Here is a 26,667-nt window from a genome sequence, read left to right on the forward strand (position 1 = left end):
CCAGAAATCTCTAAGGAGTCATTTATTCTGTCTCTCTTTTTCCAAGGGCTGTAGCTGAAATTTCCTGGGAATCAGACTTCCATGTTAGCCAGATTATCATTTAGTCCACCTACAGGTGAATGCTGTTGCTGTGTTCGCTTTCTCACAGCTACGTGAAAAACAATTTGTTAAAAAAAAAACAACACAATTTTGCAGAAAAAAATCAATCGTTTGCATTGTTTCCTAAATATCTCTGTGAGCTTCTTAAGGCAGGAACTCTATCCAATTATCTTTGCATTATCAGAACATAACCACCAGAGTGGAAAAAGAGCCTGTAGAAAGAACTCAACATGTGACTACTGATTCAATCAAATAAGACCAAACAAAAGGTGGGATGTATAAATTTACATAAAATGAGCACAGCCTTTGGAAGACTCCAATAATATAAAATAACTCCGAAATGTTTGATCCATTAATTGAGTTATTATTTTCAGGTATCACTGGGCGAGTGTTATTTTGCAAACTATCATTTTTGTGCATATTACAGAATTGGTGCTAAGATGTACCACCACCTCAAATATATTTTAGAATATTTTTTAAAGTTTCCTCAAGTTAACCATTGTATTGTAATATCTATGTGTTGCATCACATAGTATGTTTGTGTGCATATACATACACATATGTCTGTATATATGTGTATAATGCACACATACACATTACAGGTTGAAGGTATATTTTATTCTTTAGGAACATAATATCATAATTCCTTTGGAATGCAAGTTTTGGAATTGACTGCATCAACTATGTCATCACTACCTATACAATATTTTAATTTAGAGGTCAGAAAATAGAAATGGATGTTTTGATTGTATTCAAGGATTAAACGGCATACTAGAAAAATACTATACAAATGAATACTAAAATGAAACAAGTTTATCATTATAAAATATGTATAATATGTGCAAAATTCAATATATATATATGCTTATGATTCCCAGAAACCATGACATTTCCTGGAGAAAAAGGTAAGCTTATTTAAACCAATATAGGTAGTTTGACGTTACTCCTGGAAAACACAGATTGTCAGTACAAGATCCCCCGTAACTTGGAGGACAGGATGAACACGGCACTCCTACTTTATATGGTGCTTCTCCAATCCAATTGCCCCTGGAAGGAGAAAACAAAATGGCATCAGTCATACTCACTCATTTTTAAAAATCAGATTGTCCTTAAGGTCATGCTCATATGTATTGGCAGATGAGAATCTTTTTCAGAAGCTTATTTTAGAAAGCCACCTAAAAGTACATCCATTTCTTATTCCCACCATAAGGTATTCTATATATTTTGCTCTTAAAATACTTTCTTTCTGTGTAAGCTAGTATTATCTTAATTCACAGGTAAGAAATGAGGCCCTACAATGCATGGTGATACCCCAGATCATGGGACTCTAGTATGTTCCATCCACAAATCTGCCTCCTCTGGCAGGCTTCAAGAGCACATAATCAGGTCTTTGTCACTTAAACTTAATGCTTCTAAACTCATGCTAATTCTTCCTAAGGATGGTTAACAAAATACCTAGTATGTTCTGGGATGCTCAGAAATTATGAAATGAGTAAGTCACCATATCCACAATAAATACGCTATAAATGTTCATAAGATGTGTTTACAAAGTTTTAAAATATTTTAGGTCCCAGTCTTCATAAAATAAAGAGAAAAGCACAACTGTATTCTCATAGTAAGAGAATGAGGGTTTATAGAGACAACGAGAGGTGATTTCAAAACCTTTCTAACATATAAATTCAAATTCATAGCTACTCAAAATTTTTTCAGTTACTGCTATTATTTTTTAATCCTGAACACATTTGACTGAATTATTTTGTGCTATCAATATTTTTCTTCCACTGTATGGATGGCCATGATCATCATAATAAACCAAATTCACCATTTAGACAAGTTTAAAATAGCTGCAATACCAGACTGTTATTTGACTCTTTCAATTATGAAGGAGAAGTTTGCATGGTGATAGTGACTAGAGCATTAAGAAATACTAATATAGAGAGCAATGTGAAGGAAACTGAAGTTTCAGGAGGAATTCTGATTATAAATGTTAAAAACCTAAGATTGAGGAAATGAAAATAACAGGTAAGAGGTTAAAATGTGAAACAAGTGGTTCTTATCTTCTTTAAACTCTGAAAAAAAAAATAGGCAATGACAATGAGGACATGAAAATATCTAGTATAGCCAATTAAATAAAGACCCCCACTTTTTTAAAAAAATAAAATGCACATACAGGAAAATTTACCCATAAAATGAAAAGCTTGATAATTTATTATTAATATTATAAAATGATGGAATTTTAAGACTTTCCACTTCTGTTTAATTTATTCTGCAGTCTGCCTTGAGGATAATATTCAGGAAGCATAATTCTAATGACATCACCTGCTTGTCCTGAAACATTCAAGGCCCATTCTAAGTGTGCCTGGCTTCTTAACTCCATCTCGTTCCATTCTGTATCTAATTACCCAAAGCTAAAAATGTATATGGATCCAGGCTATGTATCTAAATTTTATTTTCTACTTATTTTCCATCACTTTTTGAAACACATATTTTTGGTAAGAAAAAAATCAAAAATAAAATTTTATTATATGTGACATTCTATATTATATTAAGAACTTTTACATAAATATCAGATTTTATTGAATTAATTATATTCAACAATAAATCAGTTGGTTGATCATGTTATTTTACTTTTTTCCTATTCCATCTAATTAAATTCTCTTTTTTGCTCTTATTTTTTCCCTACCAGTCAAGATTTTTAAACTTTTCATTACCTAGTTTCCAGAAAATTTTGTTAAAACTAAAATATAGCATGTTAATGCAATATCTTAATTTTTTGGATCTAAAAAACAATCATGGAGCTCATCAATAATATTAGAAAATTCTAATCATTGGGCAAAACCAAAATTCTTAAATGGATGAAACAAATACCATTTTCACCATTTGGTTACTATCTAGCCTATTTATGGCAGGAGAAAGTGGAAAGGCACAATAGGAAAATAAAAAGTGGGAAAATAAAATGTCCAACAAATGCACAGTTTTAATGCCTATTCTTAATGCTACATTTTAAGAATTATTATTATTAATAAACATTCTGTTTTCCAAACCTCCCTAACCTAATAATTATAAAGAGGGGACCATCTGGAAAATCACTATTTTTCTAACTTTACAAAAACACTGCCACTGGCACACCACCATATCAATGAGTAATGCACTTATTCCTGACACATTTTCTCACTCCCACCCTGTGTTGGAATAGCTGGAGAAAATCTTTGTTTGGGACTTACTTTGGACGACACCAAGAGTATCATAAATCCTTTGCACATTTTGTTATTTATTCCAAATGGGAACAGAACTGTGTATAAATATTGGAGCATTTTATCTTCTAAAGAGCTATTGTTATCAGGAAGGCATTTTTTCAAAAGTTGGCAAATGTCTATTGATCCTTCTATACTATAGCTTGTTCATAAATATGACTATTTTATAATTTTTGATAAATTTCTATAATATATTCTATGTGGGCCAAAGATTGAGAATATGAATTTTTTAAATCTAAAAATAATAAGAAAGAAAGGATTCATTTCCAATACTGTGTTTTCCTAGTGAAAAAGGTGAGACAACATTCTATATTGATATATGAGACTATTGTGTATTGATAAGTTCCTAGCAGATTCTTTTCTGATGTCCTCTATATAGTTATTAAAATCTTACAAAGTACGATTAGGAAGTGTTTGCAATTGCTATGACAGAAGATGGTAAGGAGACTTTAGTGAGAACACTGTCTCAGATTGTTTTGCTTACCATTTTACCCCAGAATCCCTGCCCTTGTTAAAAGAAACCTTTTACCTAATTGTTTTTCAAAAATATAGGAATAAATGATGGTGGATTTGAGGATTAGAAGCCAAATGAATAGTAAGTCTTACACATTTATCTGTCAAAAATGCCTATGAGACTGGAGATATTTAACACGTTCAGGGATCCAGGAAACAGAATACAACCTGGTACTTACTTTGGGGCATAGTTGCATACCAAGTACACGGCGCGGCGCCATACAGATCCCCACACATTCATGTTTTGGCAAGTATGAATTGCACATCCTATCCGATTGGAAGTGGCCCAAACCATCTGTGAAAATAAACCAATATTTTCCAATATTGCTAAGAAAATGAATGTCCCTCAATATATAATAAGATTTTTAAAAAATATGAATTGAACATTAAAAAGACAATTGAAACAACCTGTGTATAATGTGTGCACATAGGACCAAAACATCTCATAGGACATCTGGGGTTGCAATCCTGGGGATATGGAAAAGCGTAATCTTTCACTTCATCGTACCATGGCTTGACCAACTGGAGAATAGAACGATATCTAGATGTCAAAAGAAAAAAAAAAGCATGTATGATTATAGCAATGGTAATTTATAATGGACTCATGTTACATTGTTAGTTGATTTAATAAAAAGATTATTCATGAGTATCCAACAGCATATTTACTCTTGGAATTTTTCCAAGTAGTAGCAAGCATGCAAAAACGTCCAGGACTGGAGGAAGTGACCCTATATTTGTCTAAATATGTGTTGGGTTATTTTGAAGAAAGAAAATGTAAATATTTTAGGAGCTATCAAAATCTTATTTAATCTATGTCCTCGAGTAATTGAAAATTAGATATATAGAAGTAGTCATAATACTAGCTTTAAATGCATTTTTTTCCTTAAATTTAGATCACTTTGATTTTAATATTAGCACACCTGATTTTTCTCCCTATATGGAAAAAGAATGAAACTTTGGAACACTAGATAATGACAATCCACACTGGGAGAAAAAGTATCCTATCAATGGGAATAGCTTTCTCCATAGTTGTATATGCCTGCATATATATGCATATATGTAAATATAAATATTTTTTATTTTGTCTACTAATCAATTTATTTATGTGCAGATACATACAACTATGAGAAAGCTTGCGCATGCGCGCGCATACACACACACACACACACACACACACACACAAATACAAATGGCTTCTGCCACAATTGGAATTTTTTCCTGAGAGGCAATGGGACACATCATCATACATGTGACCATTTCTAGGATTTTGTGAGGTCAGCGAGAGATACAGACTAAGGGAAAGTGTTGCAAGTGTTGAAAGGGAACCTGGTCTTATTTGGACTTTTTAACTAATTTCATAATTCTTGAAGACATCTAAAATATTCATAGACCAAATATCGAGGCCTGATTCAGAGTGAACACTAAATAAATATCTTCTGATGTCACTTGGAACTGGTGTAATTCTCCCATATAATACAATAATTCTCCCATGAAATAAAATCATGTAAATAAACTGTATCAGCAAAACTGCTTCCTACCTGCCAGTTCGGACAGACAGATTTTGGCCCAAAAATCTTAGCAAGTAAGAAGGTCCATGATCCCAAATGCAAGTGGCCGCCCAAGCCTCTGCAGATTTTGCAAGATTTTCGTCCCAAACCTGTAGGGGTAAAAAACCTTCAGTTTTACTGGATTTGCTATAACAAACACAAAGTAAATGGAAAGTAGCAGTGCTACTATTTCCTAGAGTTCTTTTAATTCTAGAAAGAACTAGAAGAAAGCTACTTCACACCATTGTTATTCAAAGTTCCATAATTTGATATGGTTGTACTACAAAAAGAATATTGTCTTTATAATGCTCTTAGATTCAACATCCAGACTTTGAGTTTGGTAAAGGATACGTTTAAAAAATACCATGTTTATTCATGACTTACAAGGACATCTCATACTGACCACTGAAATTTGAATCCAGCAAAGTCAATAGATTTCCCTAGAAGTCATAAGGAGCCGTGCTACTAATATATTTAAAAACAAATATGATCAAATTTATTCAAAATTAACACTAATATTATATTGCAAATTCCAAAGTTCAGTTTATATTATAGCATGATTAACCAAATGGAACCTTCATGTTTTATCATTTGACTTTTTATAGCAGTACAATAATAAGAGAATTTATATTTTTAGTTGGTATGAGCTAGAAACAAATCATGATTGAAAATAACTTGACAATGGTACGTACCAAAGGTGTGACACAAATGCTGTATAATATGGTTTAATTAAATAAATTAAGAAAAATAGTAACTTACTTTCCTTGAAAAAGAAAGGCAAATTAATAAGGATGTTATTCATGTACGGCAAATTTTCTTTCATGGAAAAAATTTGTAGGACAATATTTGAATGACCCTTAGGTTTAATATGTATTTATATTAGTTACTATATGGATTGATAGGCTCATCTCCATGGCTGGATAAGGAAATTAAGCCAAGTATTGGTGGACCTGACAATAATAAGTCACTCTGAAATGACAATCTATTTTCTAGGTAGTCATAAGGCATAAGGCACAAAATAGAAAATAAATAGCATTCTTCCAAGCAAAAATGTTTTCCAAAATTCCTCCCTAGTAGGAACATTATTTAGTGATGATTTATCTGGTGGAAAGAATAACTTTAACATTAAATTTCATAGTTCAAAGTCATAACATTATTTCCTACATTATTTATTATATTTATATATCCTAGCTGAAAACTGTGTTCAAATTGTAACTGGAGAGTGGCTATTAATTTATTTGAGAAAGCTAAGGCATTATATGAAGAAGGAAGGGAGAGTTTTGTAACTACTCAAATTAACATGGAGCTTCACGTGAAAACTTGGTGTCTTTCTCTTCTACCAGGTTGTGAGTTGTGTACAACAGAGCAAGAGTTAATAGCCTTGCATTCACTGCAAGTTACAAGTTTTCTAGCAAACTTATGGGACTTTTTGATCATAACACTGAAAAGTCTTAATCTTTTTCCAAGGATAATGGGTTACATAGATTTATTTAACATGGAAATGTATTGAAGTGAAAGAAAATTAAGACAATGACTTTGAAACAAAATGAGAAAAAAAATGAACTCTTCAAGAGACACTTATCCAATAAGACCATGGCACTTACCCTCAAAAGAGATTTGTTAGTCAGAAATTGTTTTAAATTATGAAAAAAGTCATCTTCCACAAATTGATATAGGATTGCATGAAGTAAACTCACAGAGTTCACATAAACTCAAAGTATTCTAGGACTCAAATGCACTTCCAAAAATTTTAAATGCTTGGCTTGATTTCCCTATGCAACTATTGAGATAAGCCTGTCAATCCAATGGTAACAAATATAAATGCATATTAAACATCAGACTCATTTGATATAGTTCTATCTAATATTTCTTCTTTCACCAAATATTAATAACATGAATTTCTGAAATGTCGATTGCAGTTTACCATAGTACAAAATTAGTTCACAAAGGAATTTCAGACAGATAGTGTCAACAAATTTTTTTTTTCCTGAAATGTTCTTAACTAATTGTATTTACCTGGGCATCGTTTTCATATTGAAGTAAAGTGTGAACCCAGATCTAAAGACACTTTCTTATAATCTTCTGCTAAAATGGAACCACACCATGGTACAAATAAGACCTGAGACTCAAGGATCCTGTGTTCTATCCCTATTTCTCCTACTCAGATCATCTGTGACCGAGGACATGTCAATTATTATCTCCTATGCAACTCATCCATAAAATAAGGAGTTTGCGTGAGGTTACGTCTAGGGTCCCTTTCATCTTCAGCTTCTCATGATTTATAGGCACTTGAGCAACTCCTACATCTGAGCCTGAAAGATCTGTTATATTGTCCTGTGACTTGCTCAGCTCTCAATCCAAATAATTTAAAATATTTAACAATCTTTGACTATTTCAATATCTATATGAGTATCAAAAGGTCATGTTCTATACCTTAAATATACAAAAAAAATATAGTAAAAAAGGAAATAATGAGAAACTTAAAACATTAAACAATTTTAGAAGTAATTTACCATATATATAAAGCCTGCCTTTATGCTCATTCATATGTTGAAAAGCTAAATATTGGGTGTTCAAAAAGGTAAACAAAAAATTTCAAACATGAAAAAGTATCTTATCTTACAAAAGCATTCTTTATTAACTATTATAAGGGATTTTGATATGAAGTAAATGTGTTCACCATTACGGAGGGTCACGTTTTTAGCTGTATCTATGTAAAAACATCTTAAGTAAAATTTTGAAGAGGATGGTTTCAAGGGAAGAGGAATGACTGCTTTCCTTCTCTGCATGTATTTGCTTTTAGAGAACTGGAGGGAAGGATTTCTGCCTACTCCATGTCCCTAAAGGAAGATTCTGGAAAGGATGATAGACACAGACTGACAAGGTCCCATACAGAGGGGGTGACTTGCCCTTCCTATGGGAGATATGACTGACTCCCTCGAATGCCTGCTGCAGGAGAAGTCAGAGGCGCTGTATCTTTCTTGCCTCTTTGTGAGTTAAACCCACCCTCCATAGAAGGGAGGGCTGTCTTAATAGGGAGCCCTGATATTTGGGAATTACATCATATCTTCAGGTAAACTGCATTTGCTGTCACTGTCTTTCTCCACTGGTTATATCTTCCAGGAAAAAAAAAAATGGGTACATAGAATGTCTTTAATCTTCTGAGGTATCTGAGTTTATGATTATGATGAGATCTTTGAGTTGTGAAAATAACAATCATAACTATATTGAGAAACTACAGGATATTTTAACAAAAGACTTACAGTTTGTAAGGAGTAAACCCACATGTAGTACTTTTTTTTTTTTTTCTCCCCAGACGCTCTAAGTTGGACTGAATGTCACCAGGGCAATAATGTGAAAGAATTTGTCAAATTCAGGGAATGAGTTGTAAATTGTAAATTGCCTAAGCATTTGACTTAGTTTATAAATTTTTGAATTCATGATGATCAATCTATCCAGTGAATTTCTCTGGCATCTTTTTCTGAGCATTTATTTGAAATGATTTTAATATTTTAGCCTATGAATGTACCATCAGAGGAAACAAGGATACAAGTATACACCTAATTCTATGGAATGCCTAGAAAATAGGCAAACCAGTATTATTTTTCATTAGGAAAAAATAGACACCTGCTATTTTGGTAGCTTGTATTCAAACAGCTTTGGCATGCTGTCTCACTAGTTCTTTCCTCTCTAAATAGGTAAGACATTTTCACAGATAATTTACTCATAAAACACCTCAATTCTTACTCCGTGAGGATGAGGCAAAAATTAAGATTATTTTGAATGAATGTGCAAACACATTTATAGGACTCCCTAGAAGTTAGATGTTATGGTAAAATTAGGTAATTCGTAAAATAAAATGGCTTACAATGGCATCAGAGTGTGCATAGACTTGTACAAATGGCTTTCTTCTGTTCTTTGTTGTTTAGAGTTATTTATTTGATCAGTTCATAAACTGAATTACCTTTCGACTAAAACATTCACTATGAGTTATTCTGCTCATTACATAATAAGATAGATCAAGCTGGACACAGTACCTTGCCTATAAATCACAAGAAGTTGAAACAACTTAGACTAAGACCTGAGAGAGATCCAGAATTCAAACTGATGTCATTTTAAAAACCTAGACGAATTGTGACCCTAAGAGATAAGATGAATATGAAAAGAATGCAGGATTCTCATCAAGTTCAGAGATTTTCTAGACTTGAGCTAAAGAATACAGAATTGAGTAAGAGAATGTTGATGGATTGGAGGTCACTTGCTTTCATAAGAAGACATAAAAATTAGACAATGATATGAATCCAACCCTGATAAGAGGTTGTCTAATCAACTATCTTTAAGTTTGGGGATCCACAACATTGTGGCAGCCAGGATCATGAAACATCATGACATCTGAAGCTCCCTTCTTAAATCCCAGCCAGTATCTCTAGCCAATAAGAAATGTGGTCAAACTGGAAAGCAGCAATAATTGTTACTTGGAACCATAACTCTGTGCTTGCTTAAGATGACATTTTTTTTCTCCTTTAAATAGATAGCATCTTTTGCCTCATAAAAAATATATAGAAGTTTTTAAATGTGTAAAATTTTAAAATGATGAATATTGTGATAAGGAAATCTGTATTTACTTGCTTTTATTATTATCTGTAATATTTAAAAGAATACAGCATATTAAAGTAACAGAGCAGTCATATTTTCAATATAAAGTAATTGCTTAAATTTGTGATTTTTAAGTTGAAAATGATAAGAAAATGTTTTAATTTCATTTTTAAGACAGTACTTAAAATCTAAAATTTAGGAGAATTTAAGAGTCATTGTTTTTCTTAGCTTACATGTCATTTAAATACCTGGAAAGGATAATTATCAATAAGTCAGTTGAAATAATAAATGTGGAAATCAAATATTAAATCTATAAATACAGTTTAAAATTTTTAATCAGTGGGTAAATATAATTGCTAAAACCTGCTATATTTATAAAAAATCAGAATTTGAAATTAAAAATTGAAGGAACAAGAATATTAATTTTGACAATTATACTTAACTCTGAAAAAATACATTGTGTACATGGAAATATTTCAAAGATATAAAGTGCTAAAAAAAAGTTTTACATTGAGTGTCTAGAGACAGATTTATGAATTGACCATGTTGTGAGAGCCATGTTGTAGAGGCAGATGCTATGTGCTATAGATGCTATGTTCTTGGACATTCATGTGGCCGTTTTCTCACTTATTTATATAAAAAGTAGATGCTTGGTACATAGGCCACATTTTTGGTTTTTGCTTTTAATAACTCAGCTAAGGCTATTTGTTCTTTTTGTTAGCTTGGGGAAAGAGTACTGACTTTCAGAAGTGATGCTGACAGCCACTAAAAAAAAAAAAAATTAAGTGATGATTAAAGTATTTCCCCTGAGGGCCGCCAAAAGTTTAAAACACTCATGGGCATGATTGAGATTCTGTCATAAAATTGGTGCATCTGTTCTCATTAGATAGAAATGTTAGTGAAAGGGTGATAGAGGAAACAGAACTGAATACACAGCAACCAGTGTTAAACCAGACAGGAGGCACAGCGAGTGCGAGACTCCTCAGGCTGGAGGACAGGAAGTGTGGGAGCAGAGACAGAGAAGGGACCTCATAGGGAAAATATTGGGTACTGATTAGACTAATTGAATAAAATTAATATGATTATACTTGGTTACAGCAGAAGATGGTTAAAGGTACTTGATTAAAACAATAACAACATTCCTCTAGAGCCTCAAAAATCAGAACCATTCTTATCTAAAAATGCTAAGATGGGATCCTATGGATTTTTTCCTACATGTTTAAAAGAAGACATCTTTTAGGTAAGATGAGTACTGTTCTGTTATGGTTTAGATAGGAGGTGTCCCCCAAAAGCTCATGTATGAGACAATGCAAGAAAGCTTAGAGGTGAAATGATCAGGTATCAGAGCCTTGACATAATCAATGCATTAATCCATTTGAATGGATTCACTGGGTGGTAACTGTAGGCAGGTACCATGTGACTGGAGGAAATAGGTCACTGGAGTGTGCCTTTGGGGTATGTATTTTCTGCCTGGTAAGCAGAGCTCTCTCTGCTTCCTGGTTTTCCTGTCCTGTGCTACTTTCCTCACCTCATCCTATAGCCTCGATGTTCTGCCCTACTGAGGCCCAGAGCAATGGCATTAGCCATCTACAAACTGAGACTTCTGAAACTCTGAGGCCCAAATACACTTTCCCTCCTCTACATTGTTCTTGCCAGTTCTTTTGGTCATACCAAAACAAACAAACAAACAAAAAAAATGACTAAAACATATCCCTATGTAGGTTTCTTTATCTACAAACAGACGCATTGTTTTTAGGGACTCTGAATTGAATTATTGCCAACACTTGTGATCCCTGATGTATTATTTTTCTCTGTATTTCTTAGGGTGCATTATAATTGTGCATAATGGTGGGATTTGTTATTTTGTTAAAAATGTCAGAGAAATATGTATGTAACTTTCTAAAAATCCAAAATCTTAAGGATAAAAATTCAGGCATCCCTTTCCATCAAGTCTTCATATAAAACACCCATTTAATTCACAGGCAACTTAATTCATGATAATATGAATCAGCAGGAGACTGTGCCCACCAAATCTGCCACTGACTTGAGGATGCATCCACAGAAGTAGGACAAACAGAGAATAATCGGTCACCTCTATTCTGCAGGTCAATTCTATTCATCTTACTCTCACTATCAGAAGAACACATGCATGTTGTAACCCTTTCAGGGAGGATACCAGGGGCCCTGCTGGTGCAGAACCACACACAGCTTCCAGTCCCAAGATGATCTAACTGGTACTGTTCTTCTGTGAAGTAAGAGAGGGTTGGTGCCTTCAGTTTTCTTTTTTTTTTTTTTTTTTTTAATGATACCACTTCTTGCCATTACCAGGATTTTAATAAGTCAAATATCTTTGTGCAGTCTTCCCTGAGAGCCTCTACTGGCAGCACTGGTCATGTGAGAGATGACAAGGAGGCCTTCCCCACAAAAGGGCTGGTGGCTGAGAAAGAGCTGAGTGATGGAGTTGAGAGTCAATGATATAGAGCTTTTCTTCCCTCCTAGTAACCATTCAAGACTTCAGGTACTATCAGTTTTCCTACATGGTTTCCAAGGGTAGAAAGAGTACAGAAGGCAAGGTTTGATTCCACATGAAGAAATTCTTTCCACTATTCAATGATGTCCTAAAATAAAGTGCATGTAGGAAAATCCTCCATCCACTGGGCTCATGAACAGGACAGATGAACACAGGAAGGGAAGCCTATACTGTACTACTGTGTTGCTCTAGGACTGAAGAATTTATACCCCACAAGCTTCAGCCTCCCTATCTTTATTAAAATATATATATATTTTTTCCTTAGTTGAAGATAGACACAATACCTTTATTTTATTTGTTTATTTTTTATGTGGTGCCGTGAATCGAACCCAGTGCTTCACGCATGCTAGGCAAGCGCTCTACCACTGAGCCACAACCCTGTCCCAAGGCTCCCTGTCTTTAAATAAGAAAAATTATCCTCATCTGTTGAGGGCTGAAATCAAGTCAAGATAGCGCCTGGCACTTTGCCAGGAGGAGTGGCCAGCGAGCCATTAAGATGATGAGGATTCCTTAATGACTGACTGCTGTATCTAGTTTATGTTAATTAAGTTAAGCTGTGTGTAATTAGTTAAGTATATATACCTCTGCTGTCCCGTAATAAAGCGGCTCCCGCTGTTTCAATCTTCACAAGTTGCTTGTCACCCCCCGGTTATTTTGCCCAGCCAGACTGTGGCACTCATCTCTGCCGACTGTGGTGAGGGTTTGGTGAGATAGTGGGTGACTAGCACACTTCTATATGGGCAAGAGTGTATTCAATGAAAACAATTATTTGTGGGGATTTGAGAATATTTGTGATGTCAGTGCTAGAGTCCTCTAAATGGGAAACAGTGGACAGTGCACTTTTGATCACCTTATTAAGCATGAATATCCACTCAACAGATCTACCCTGAAGCAACTAACAGAGTCAAAAACAAAATTTTGTAGAAATGATAAGGAGCTTGCACACAGGGAAAATAATGTTAGATAGTGAAAAATAACATGACAGAACATTTTAAAAGTTTTGAGATACTGATTCATTTCAAGTCACTCTTTACCATATGATTTTATCTTTAACTTTAAAACCATTCATTGATGAATGGCTTCTTGCAGTGGTTCTCCTTTCCAGAGAAATATAATACACACCAGCTATCATTTAATTCTGCAATTATGAGCCAGGAAGGCATTTTCATGTGTGGTTATTTTTTTTTCTTTTCAACAACTCAATGTTACAGCATTCTAAAAGCAGATTTCTTGACTGTTAAACTGTCCTGTGATACACATGCAAACCCCATATCTAGCATTGCCCACTTAGTCAGAAGAATGCAAATGCCTTTCCGCCTACCTACGGCCTGCTGAAATCATGATCTCTCTGGAATGCAGAGAGACAGATTTGGTAGAATGTTCATATTTAACTAACTTATGAAATATGAATTTGATGCACTTTTTAGTAGGAAAAAATATTGTGTCCTTAAGTAACATTTTTGGACTGTTTTGGTTTAAAGTACATGGTGTGAAATTTTAAGAGATTTCATGAAAAGTTTAGTCTAAAAACAACTTATTGAGCATTCTTCCCTATATATGTAAAAAAAAAAATGCTTGGTACCTCATTTTAGGTGCTATGGATAGTCTTACTAAGTTGCTGAGGCAGGCTTTGATCCAATCTCTCCAAACCCAAGTCTAAATGTATTTTATTATTATTTTTTAGCGGGGGTGGTACTGGTTAGAGCCTCACTAAGTTGCTTAGGGCCTCACGAAGTTGTTTAGGGCCTCGCTAAATTGATGAGGCTGGCTTTGAACTCATGAGCTTCCTGCCTCAGCCCCCCAAGCAGCAGGGATTAGAGGTAGATATATTTTAGTGACCCATTTAATCTATTAGTATCTATCTTCCCTACCCCTCTTCCAAGTCATTCTTCAGAAATCCTCATAGGCAATCATACACCACAAGTTCATAACTATTAAATGGCCATTGACTGTTTATTAAATGTTTTTTATATATATTAAATTCATAGCACCAGGCTGCCCAGACCAAATAACTTCTATTTTTCTGAAGTTCTTTGATGAGTTTCCCAAAACACCTTAACCTGAGTATGTCAGGAGGACTAGATAGGTCTGGTGCTGCCTAAGCTCCTGAAACAGGTTTGGATTAAGGATAGCTTACATCTCAGTTAAAAAAAAAATAGTGACATTTTCATGCAAAAATTCTTGAGTACATTCCCAGACATAAAATCATCCTGGCATGCTGTGTCCATGACACTATCCTATCTCTACCATGCAAAGTGGTCCATTTTGACTAACAATGCATATTCCCATCCCAAATTCTCTGTTCAAAGAATGTTCCCTCCCACACAATAGCCACTTATTTCAACCTCCATCCACAGGTACACCAAGGCTAAACCTGCAGCCACTTAAGGGCCTCCTGAAACCTGTTCTTTATTTTGTGTTCTCTAACTCAGAGAAACCTGACTGTCCTAGTTTAGACTCATCTTCCTTGACGATCTGGTCATGTGAATCCTCATTCTACCTCATCACATGAATCACTTGCTCCTATTAATTTGAACCTCAAATGTTTCACAGCTCAAATTCACTTCGATGCATCCCTATTGCCTAAGCTGAGTTCAGGTTTCAATTATCTCTCACCCAGACTGTCATGACAGTCTCATGACAGTGCAGACAGGATGCACGTCTGCCTCTCTCTGGTCCCTCCACACCCTGTGGCTAGAATGACCTTTCCAAAATTAAAAGTTGTGTCTGAAACTTCCCAGCTACAACCTTCAATAATTTCCCTTGTCCTTAGAATAAAATTCAGACAAGTTTCTTGGTATTTACCCCAACTTCATCAAACATCACTCTTTCGTTTATGTACAAAATACAAGGCACATTATATTTTGTCTATATCTTTGGGGCACTGTGTACCTTCTTAGAACATCCTTTTATATTGACTATATTGTTCCTCTTTCCTTAACTCCATCCTGTATAATGTTTATTTATTTTTTATATCTAATATTTAAAACAATTCCTTCTGCAAGCCCTCACTGCCTCCTACCCAAGTCCAAGTCTGGGTTCGGTATCCTCATGCAATCTCAAAGCAACCTGTGTTATTCTACTTTAATGTTCAGCACACTGCCTTCTGTCCCCAGTACTTCCTATCAAAGAGTGTCACTACTCCCCGTTGACCCTTAGGCGCAGTGCTAGATAGATGAATAAATAATGTGGTATGAATGCATGACTGAATCTTGAGTGACTGTTGCCCACGAGAGCACCACAGCCACACGCTCACACTTTAACCAAAAAGGTTTAAAGACTTTATTCCATTGTTCCACCAATATTTACTGAGTATTCTCTTTGGGACTAATAAGTTGCTAGGTTCTATAAACACTCAGAGGAAACACAATGAAATTACTTGTCTACATCCTTGGTTAAATATCACTGACCACCAAAAAATGGTACTGAATACTAGAAAATAGAGTTACCCTGTATGTGATGCACATCTGACTTTCAGCTTGGCTGCCTGACACCTGATGGTGAGGTGCTAAATCGTAGCATGCACGCTGATGTTCTCACATCTGTACTTCCTACATGCTTTACTGAAAATGGTGACTCCCATAATGTTCTGCCATTAGTGGGCTCGGTATGTGGAGAGATAGATGTAAGGGAAGAAATATCAAGGTCACCACCCTCTTCATTTGTGTACCAGTAACACTAATCAACATGCACCTTGGAAGAAAATTCCTACAAAATGTGCCCAGTCTCCCTTGGAAGCCAAGGCACTTGCAAGGTTCTACATCCAGGGGAACAGGAATGCAGAACTCTCAATGTGCTGGAGAAACGCCTCCCGTCAGCAATTTTTCTCATCCACTGCTTTCTGGCAGCCATTCTCAGAGGCCTGCTAGTAGTCATAAAAGCGTTCATTGAAGAGATTTAGGTTAGACACATCAAATTTCCTTTGTTTATAATGAGAAAATTGAGTTATCCTTCCCAAATGAAAGGAAATGTGCCATCTGGGACAAAAGATGGCTTCATTAAAAAGAAAAGAAAAAAAAAAGGAAGACAAAGTTAGACACAAGTCTTAAGTCAACTACTGAAGAAAGAAAAAAAAAAGTAGTTTACATTATCCACATTCTCTTCCACATGAAGCCTAAATAAACGAAATCAACATTTTTCTCTATTCCCAAGTCATGCATTATCATTCTAGGCAAATAGTTTATTGGCTGTCTCTGAGGACGGATTAATCTGTTCTCCATTCATTCATTTGAGTCATGCTGTTACTTCACTACCTGCTATGACTTGGTAACCAGTAATTTTCTCTTTTCCAGAAAAGTCCAGGAAACTTTATTCTTTGAGCTCTACAAAAAAAAATATTTTCAGGCACTTAGAAAATAAAATAAGCCATATTATCAAGAGAACGACTTTGGCTTCTTGAAATTACATTATGCATTTTTTTTCTTTTTTTCAGTTTTAAAGTATTCAGTTTGTTTCATCATTATCTTCACATTGTCCTTCACCTGCCTGTCCACTGTCCTCACTAGTCTGGGAAGTTTGCTCTCTTATGCACTGCAATTCAGCTAGTTGTCCTACCTGTCACTATCTCTAGGTGCAGCTGTTCTATTCCTCTTACCCTTTACCTAAAGAAATTGGCCTTGCTTACTTAGCAGGAACCAGCATTCTGATCATGTCCCCTGGCAATATCCATCCTGAGCTCCTTCAACTGCCTGAGTCATCTTTCTAAGATGCACTCCTGACCCTGCTCTCAAACATGACAGTCTCCCAATTGCTCTGATATAAAGAAACCCTTAATGTTTTCTCAAACTCCTCAAAAATAGATTTTTTTTTCTCCAGGTGGTTTTTTTAATGCATTGATTTGCCTGCTGTTACAGTCATCCTATTCTGCCCCTTTCTGAGCATCTATCTCAAATGCTCCTCCTCCAAGGAACCTTTCATGATTTGCCAACCGGAGATTATCACTTCTTTGACTGCTCCACAGTATTTGTCTGGCTGTTTTGTATGACATCAATCTTACACAACAGTCTATTAATGCTGAATCACATGCATAGTGGTCCCCCTCACATTTGTTTTGTTTTTACTGCACTGTTTATACTTTAAACACAAAGATTTCTATCTATGGATCTCCTCCACTCCTGGAGGAGCCTCAAAAATTTTAAATGAATTCATTCAATGGACTCAAATTCAGAGACCATCCTACCAATTTTACTCTATGTGTGAGTTTTGCAATTTCATTCTTTTGGGGATTATTCGTATTCTAAGAAACTAGTGTGGTTTGTGGCTTAGAGTCATGGTTTAGGCTACCCTTGGGAAGAATGAAAAACAGCTGGTGTCCAAGGAGCTCTGGAAATTAGCCAATAAACTAATTGTAGAACAGAAGCCAAGAATACAGACGTTTCAATTTCATAATTAAGTTCTCTCTATGCTATTATTTGTGTGAAAACACATTGTTTTAGAACATTGAATCAAATAAGGTATTTTTTTCCCCAAATCATGGACTACATATCCAAAGAAAAAGAATCATAATATGAATATCAGCACCCTTGTGCTCAAATTGTGTTTGTTTTGTTTGGTCAATTATACACTCTAACAACGAAACACTTAAGAAAGATCAAACTAATTTTAAGGGATTTTTTTTAGAATTCATTAAAAAATTGTTTTATTTCAGTGTGTGGAATAAAATATGGTGATGAGAAAACTACTAAAATGTTTATAATATCGAAGTTATTGGTATTTATACATATAATAATTCATAGGGATTTCAACTGAATTTGACAAATACTGGGTGCTCACTGTCTATATCCAAGGAATTGTCCAAGTGAACGAGGTACAAAGATGAATAATCACAGAATTAGCACCCTGAAAGCTTAGAATTAGGAAATTAGCAAGAAATGCACAAATAACTGTAAATTAACCTCAAGTGTAAGGACAGAAATACAATATATATGAAGGCTTCTGTAATACAAAAGAAGAAAACCCATGTGATTGTGTAAGAAATATTAAAGGATCCAGCATTCTGACATCCAAACCTGGGAAGGTAGAGTTCTAAATAAAGGAATAAATTAAGGAGGAGACATTAGTGGGAGAAACTGACACAGTAAAAGGCTCAGAGAATTGCAGGTGAAAACAACTACTATGAATCAGGCTGGTCCAATTAGCATAAGCTCTTGTCTGAGGCGCTCTTGAGTGACAGTGTTCAGAGAAAAAGGAAAATTTGAATACATGGCAGGTGCCTCAGAGCACAGATGTTTGTGAAGTAGTTTAGCAAAGGGTGTCCTAAGTTTTTGAGGTACATGGCACAGGTTAGAAACCAAGCTAGCTTTCCAGTTGTTCACAATCCAAGTCAATGTTGAACAAGTTAACATAAAGGTAACAGTATCCAAGTAAATTCTTCATTTTTCACTTAGCTTTAGACAATTAAAATCACTTAACAATCACTGCTCTGGCCTCCAAGGTATGGATTATATTATACGCCTCACCAACTTTCTTCATGATGGATTCATATGAAGCATTTCCCTTGGCCACATTACTTAGAGTTCTTCTTTTATGATTTCACTAAAGCAAGCACATTTTTCTGAAGTAATCAATTTCCTCCTACTTCAGGGCCTTTGCTCCTTGCTCTTCAGTCTGCCTGCCCCCAGACCATTCTCAGTGAGCTCTGCCCCGGCAAATCCATTAAAAATACTGCAACCTCACCACAAATCACTTGATTTTTCTTCCTAATCTTATCACCTTCTAACATACTGTGTCATTTATTTATTTTTCTGGTTTGTTGTCTGATTCCCACCCAGGGAACAAGGATATTTGTCCCTGTGATTCCTGAATGTATCCCCAATGCTTGGAATAGTGTGGACATGTAGCAAATACTCAGTAAATATGAAGTGGAGAAATGCATGTGAGAATGAACCATGTGTTGAGTATGTGCATGGATATTTAAGACAGTCCCTATTTGCTTTAGAGTACTCACTGTTCTGAGTACTCCTTCTCATTACTTTTCATGGAATTAGGAAAGATTTATAAATATCTTTTATGTAATCAGCATTGTTTCTGATTCTAACAAACTAAATCACAAGTTCCAGTATTTGAGAAGAAAATAATGAGGAAATGACATACAGAATAGGAATACTATAAGATTTCACATGGCATTTTAAGGGAGGAAACAAAGCCTGGTATTTCCAGAGATGTCCCTCAAGGGGATGTTTACAAGATCTAGTGAATAAAAAGATGCTGCCCGCCCCCAAGAACGTTTGTTGGAATTACACATGCTTAAATTCTCATTCCAGCAATACCATTAATTACCCATATCACCTGGGCTTAGTCATTGCCTTCTCTGGGTCTACATGATTTCATTTGTAAATTGAAGATCAGAATCTTAACCTCACAGGAAGAATGTGAACTATCAAATGAGATCATCTATAGAAATTATCAGTCAAGGCCTGGCACATAGAAGCAATTAAATAAATACATAGGGAGTAAATTAATTCTTGATATATGGGGGAGAGAAATAAATAGAAAAAAAGTATCTATTTTTCACTTATTTGTACTGCATTATACTACCTACACCTTTACTCATAGTGTTTGCTTGTATTATTGATTCATTGGTTACTATGTGTATTTATTCCTATTTTAAGAGAAGAGAGACTAGATCTCAGACACCTTAAATAACTTGTTCAAGACAAGTTACATATTTCTTTCAAACTCTATAATAATTCAAACTTATTTATTTGTTTTATTCTCCTTGTAGCTCTACATTTACCTCTTGAAAGACTTCTTCTGTATGGGTAACTGTTTCTATTTTTAGATCTTTGCGTTTGTGGTACTGGCCATTGAACCAAGGGCCTCAGGCATGCTAGGTACACTATCTATCACTTTCCCCAGCTCTTCTAGGTCTAGATCTTGAACAGGTTTTCCCTAGGCGCCTTTCATAGAAAACTTAAAAAAAAAACATAAAAAATAATGTTTAATTGAACATCTATTTACCTGTGGGCACTGATATAATTACTCCTCAATTCATTTGGTCCTCACAACAACTTTATGAGGCATACACTACTTTTATCCTCATCTCAGAATGATAAAAGTGTTAGAGATAATAGAAATGAAACAGCAAGGTAAGGCATTCATACAGCTTATATTCTAAGATGAAGATTCAAATCCAAGCATCTAGATTTTAGAGTCCATAATCTTAACCATGAGATCATACTGCTCTTCACCCACTAGGAATGATTATATCTTTTCTTTTTTTGATAAAGTCTAAGAAAACACATTTCACAGTCTAAGTTGAACTTGTATGAACTATGACTCTCTTACATTGTTTGGCAAATCTTTATTTTTTCCAGTGACATTGGCATCAACATTGAGTCAAACTCAAAAAGTCTGTTTATACAAAATATATGAACCTAGACTGTGACAGAAATCCCAAATTCTAGTTCAGTACTTATAAAACTGTTCGTAGTACCACGAGCCCATGTCCCCAACCTGGAAATGTCATATGCATGGTCTTCATTGCTTTAAACAGCCTCCACATTATGCCCTTAGAAAATGCAGGACTTTAAATCATAACCTTGCATAAGTTCAAAACCCAAAATAAACTTTAATAAGGCTCTTTCCTTTTAATACCAACTTCATTTTTTTTAACTCTCCAAGTAAAATGATTTGAACACAGAGATTCTATTTTTAAGAGAGAGCAGAGAATGTGTGCATGGCAAGTTGGAACAGTGTTCAAGTGCACTGGCTTCCCTGCTATCAGGACGACAAAGCCTTAAATCACAAGGAGGAAAAAGTCAGCATGTTCTCTCAGAACACAAATAGATCAACATCAGTAAGAGCTTTGTCCAAGAAAGGGAAGAGACACCGACCCAAGAATAAACCATGCTCATGAAACCTATAATTTCAAGAAATAGTTTCAAGAAATGCTTTAGCTGATAAATATGACTATTAGATACAGAAATCACAGAGAAAGTTCCATGTGATTTATTTTTTTTTAAAAGTAGACCTTCCAAATGTGATCAGTCAACATACCCCACTCTTTGTGTTCCTGATGTGGTTCATCAGTGGTTATGGGACCCACAGAAGAAAAATCCATGTAGATTCTCTCTCTCTCTCTCTCTCTCTCTCTCTCTCTCTCTCTCTCTCTCACACACACACACACACACACACACACACTCACACACACACACACACACACACACACATCCTTTAATCCTATGATGGAACAATATTTAACATTATCAGGCACATAAAAATCTTTTCCAAGTTAAAAAATATATAAAAAGCCCATTTCCCTCGACATGCAAACGCTCATGATGCCTTTAGGTCCTTCTAACCTCTGAATTAAAGCTTTCCCGCTTAGAACTCAAAAGAAAAAAGAATTCCTCTTACCATATATTCCATGTTTGCTGCCGGTGGGAACACTTTGCCCCGAACTTGATTATGATAATCAAGAATAGCGATCATGTCATTCTGCGAAATGTAGCGCTTCCGCCTGGCTTTGGGGAGATCCGTAGAATCTAGTGGTGCGCTTAGAGCTGCTTCAATATCAGTGAAATTATTGGTTGGCGGGGATGAGTCAGTGGAATTGAGTAAGATGACGGTACTTGCTTCACAGAGAAGGGAGAACAGGAGCACATGGCTGACAGCAGAGATTGCTATCATTTTGAGGGGCGGAGAAGAAGAGGCCACCGAGTTTACTTTGCTTAAAAGCAGAAAAGTTAGAGTTAGGGTCTTTGGGGAAAAAAAATAGGGCCAGAGGGTATGAGTTTACAAAGTCATCATTTGGGAGCATTGCTTGATTTGACTGCCTCCAAAAATCCAAATAAATGTTCAACTGAAGGCTAGGAGACCCCTTACAGTAAAATCTCTATTCATTTGGCTGTATTATGAGAAAGACCCCCAAGAGGAACTTTCTAGAGCTAGAGTAAAGTAAACAACATGACCACTAACCCTAAAATGAATGTGAGCCATCTGCCCCAATTGCCAGAACCACAGAATGCATTGGTGCATGTTTATTTCCAGTGGGGAATCTTTAGGAATTAAAATTCACCTTGAAAGTGAAGAGGGGGGAAAAATGCATCTCAGGTAACAACAGAGAATGTGCTGATAATGTCTCCCAGGCACATCTGTACACCAAGTGATACAATGCATGACAAAAAAAGTAATATAGTAATCCAATCTCATATCTTAAAAAAAAAAAAGGAAAAATGAGCTACTTTAAAATCAATGCATGCAAGATAAACTTGTCGAGCCAAATAGCTTACCTCTGAACAATGCCAAAATGAATATACTGTTCTTCCAAAAATTTAAAGTTCTTTGCTATGTTGTAGCATGAACTCTTGTAAGAGGAGTATGTCTTATTACAAGCTCCCAGAGAGCAAAAGCCTGCAAGGTTTGAAAGCTGCTGGCTACAGAAGCAGCTGACAGCTTTTATATGTCACAGTTTGCAACGTCCAGAAAGGGCAGTCTTTCTTAGGGTCTCTCTTAGCCAAAATCAAAGGGGAGGGGTTTTGGATAGAAAAAACAGTGATTGGGTGGTGACTTTTTATGTGGGTGGTGAGGAAATTGAGTCACACCCACAGCTTACAAAGTGCAAACCATAAAAGACAAACCTCTTTTCTCTGGGCTTCCACCTTTTCTGTGAGTGGTTAATTTTTCTCATTTAATGTTTTCTAGTTTTTGGTTCCCATACAAAAAGAAGTAGGAAAAGAAAGAAAGGAGAAAAAAAAAAAAAAAGACCGTGGGCTCTTGAAAACACAGATGGCTAAGTAACAAGCAGTACATTTTTTAAAGACAGTAAATGACATGGGAGCTGAAAAGAGCAAGCTGATATTAAACCAAGAGATCAGCTCACATAGTTAATCTGGGTGGCCACAAATATGATTCAAGAAGAATGCCAGGCAAATCAGTAGTGGCCAAACTATAGCATATGATATTAGTATAATAGATGCTCAAGCAGTAGTGCTCTGTCTCCATGTGACTTTCTGCCTCTGATCTATATATTTATATTCTCTCTCTCTCGTCCTCATTTCACATTCCCTCCCTTTTTACTTTCTCTACAGAGTGAATTCAGCAAATTACTCCCTTTTTACCTGCCTTGTGAAAATGTGAATAGAGAAACTCATGGTGAAAGCCTGAAGCCAAGATAACATCTGTTTCAGGTTTAGAAGCATATAGTTGAAATTTTAAGCAGAGAATAGTTCAGCTTCCCGGGAAGAGTACTGGAGGGCACAGCATAGAGATTGTGAAGAATTTAGCAGCAGCAGCTAAATTCAACAATCAGAAGTGCCTTCATAGGAGGAAAACATTGGAGCAAAATAAATATCAGGCAAAGCAAAAACCAAGCATGCAAACATGAGTGTGATCCAGTGAATCAGACATAACTTTCCTATGTTCATATATGAACACATACATATATGCAGTGTAACTGCACATCATGTACAACCACCAAAATGAAAAGTTATATTCCAGGCATGTATGATATATCAAAATATATTCTACTGTCATGTGTCACTAAAAATAATAAATAAAAAAAGAAAGGGCTTTCAAAAATGTAAAGTGTTATGATCTTATTAATAAAACAGGGACCATTTGTGGTCAGTAGCAACAGGAACTCTGGAAAACACACACTGTTCAATATAGGATCTTACTTAGCATAGACTGACTTGTTCAGTCTGCAGAAGGGATTGTCTTCTTCATGTTTCAACAGGAGAATTACTATGTGAATTTACAATCAACAGAAACGATGATCGTGTGGCACACTGAACTGTGAGCCAAGTTTCCTAGGATATGTTCCCAGTTGGATCACCAGCAGTATGTGTGGCCTAATGCATACTATTTAACTCTTCGTCAGTGCATTTCAAAAAAAAAAGGGGGGGAAAGGTGCATGTTCTATAGTGAGACAGATGTTTATCATGTTTTTTTAAGAAGGCAGTTAGGTGTTTGGAACCAGAAGTTCTCCTGCCATTCAAAATACAGGGTTGGGACACCTACTTCTACAATAATGGTATGTGTTAGATTTTAGGTTTTGCCATATTTTGGTGAGTATTAAGCTCTTAAGTAAAATGAAATCATTTTAGGAGAGTTTAAATTATGATATCAGAAGTTTTAAAACAAGAAATTAATTAGCACCATAGAATCGAAAAGGAAAGAACACACCTAAGCACAGAAGGTGAGGGGGGAAATGTGAAATCTGACAGCAATTGGAAGGAATGCAAAGCTCACAGCTGCAGATTTTTAACTGGAGCTGTCCAACTAGGGTCTCAGTCCTTCAGACAGTAGTCATTTGAATGCATATCAAGGACGCCATGCTAAAGATTCCTGCATCAGTCAGAAGGTTAAGAGGAGACACTCTATGCTCTACCACCTCTGGACTTTGGAGAACTTTGAGACAGCCCAAATTATTCTATACTTTGTACATAATTCAGACAGCTGCCCATCATATTGAGAACTAAAGTTTTTTTTTAATGCCCAAACAGCAGGGCACTTTCTTTCTCTGGGGTAACTGAGTTCTTTTTAGAACCTCATAAAAAATCAACCATTACATTCAAGATTACCCTCTTTGTCATAGACACAAAGAGATATTGTCTGCCTTTTGGAATCTGACTCCGGGGACTTCCATAAGGATGAAAATATGATTATTGTGAAATGTGTCCAAACCATACATGGATTTCCTCTAAGAAGGAATGGAAGGATGGATGGGGAGAAAGAGAAAGGATTTTTTTTTTAGATGAACTTAAATAGGAGATCACCTCCTTGCATCCAATTACATAAACTCAGAGCTGATAGTTGCTTAATCCTGAGACCCTGAGGCATGTCAATGATTTCAGATGTCTTTCAGCACACATGGATTACACTGTGGAATTTCAGACTATTAAGGAAACCCACACAGCTATGGAATCATAAGAGAAAAGACCTGTGGGAGGAGAGTTAAGAATTCCGTTTCCAAGCAGTCGTTATTGCCAGAAGAAGTATTTGAAATGCTTTGGAAGTAATTTTAATTTTAAAATACTTGCAAAATTAAGAGGCACACATCCAAGTTGTCAGTAACAGAACTATTAATGAACAACTAACAATGAAGTGGTTCTTTATAAGAACTCTTCTTGAAACAGACCACTGGCATAGTTTGAAACCTTTAAAGGACTTCTTGCCAACAAAGACAGAAATGGAATGCAGTTTATGTTACTGAGAAGAAGTACGTATACAATTGGCAGCACCTTGAAATCTGTGAGAAAAATGCTTATGGTTTTAAAATTGAAATCATATACATTATTCGTGTGACACACCTGTTTATGCAGAGTGACTCTGGTGTGTGTGTCTGTATGTTTCTGTATGTGTGTGTATACACATGAATTTATGATTTTTATCTGCATTCTTCCTAATTCACATGTTACATAGAACAGTAGCATTGACTCACTTGGAAGCTTATTAGAAATGCAAAATTTCAGGTACCATGCAGTAACCACTGCATAGGATATTCGTTTTATCAGGATTCGCAGATGATTCACATGTACTTTAAAGTTTGAGAAGTGTTGTCTATAAATAATTTTGTTTTTAGAAACACAGGCAATACTCACTACACACCTGTTCATTGAATTCTTTTTTCTGTTCCTTTTTTAGTACTGGGGACTGAACCCAAGGACACTCTACCACTGAGCTATATCCCTAGAACTTCTTATTTTTAACTTTGAGAGAGAGCCTTATTAAGTTGCATAGGGCCCTGCTAAGTTGCTGAGGCTGGCCTCGTGCTTTTGATCCTCCTCCCTCAGCCTTCTTAGTTGCTGGGATTGTGGGCATGCAGTACCATACCAGCTCATTGAATTCAAAATTCTGTTTGTATAGTAACATGAGGAGAGTTAAAGACAATATAGATATATATGGGCATCTACGAAGTAGAGGACATAAGGTGACTTCTATTTCATAAGGAAAAAAAGATGACTCATAAAAAAGTACCCACGTAGAGCATCTTACAAAAAAAAATTTAGTAGTAGCCAACACCTTTGTAAATTACTATATAAACTCTAATTAATGCATATTGACTTATTACAAGGTTATTGAAACAATGGAAGTTTATAAACTGTGACATGCCATATGAACAGAAGTATAATTTTACTCTATCTTTCTCCAGACAGAGGCCCAGGTCATCCTTTGTTCCTCATTC

The 26,667-nt window shown here is 35.5% G+C and overlaps 1 protein-coding gene across 1 annotated transcript; it reads right to left on the reverse strand.

Annotated features, from left to right (window-relative positions):
- Positions 1–1,010: 1,010 nt before the first annotated feature.
- On the reverse strand, positions 1,011–22,169 carry Pi15 (peptidase inhibitor 15). The gene is made up of 5 exons (XM_027952753.2): positions 21,897–22,169; positions 5,405–5,523; positions 4,275–4,407; positions 4,046–4,161; positions 1,011–1,146 (listed from the first exon to the last, which is right to left on the reverse strand). Exons 1-5 carry the CDS (start codon positions 22,167–22,169, stop codon positions 1,011–1,013), a joined length of 777 nt encoding a protein of 258 aa, XP_027808554.1.
- Positions 22,170–26,667: the final 4,498 nt, after the last annotated feature.

The sequence above is a fragment of the Marmota flaviventris genome, chromosome 15 (assembly GCF_047511675.1).
Source record: "Marmota flaviventris isolate mMarFla1 chromosome 15, mMarFla1.hap1, whole genome shotgun sequence".
Classification (NCBI taxonomy): domain Eukaryota; kingdom Metazoa; phylum Chordata; class Mammalia; order Rodentia; family Sciuridae; genus Marmota; species Marmota flaviventris.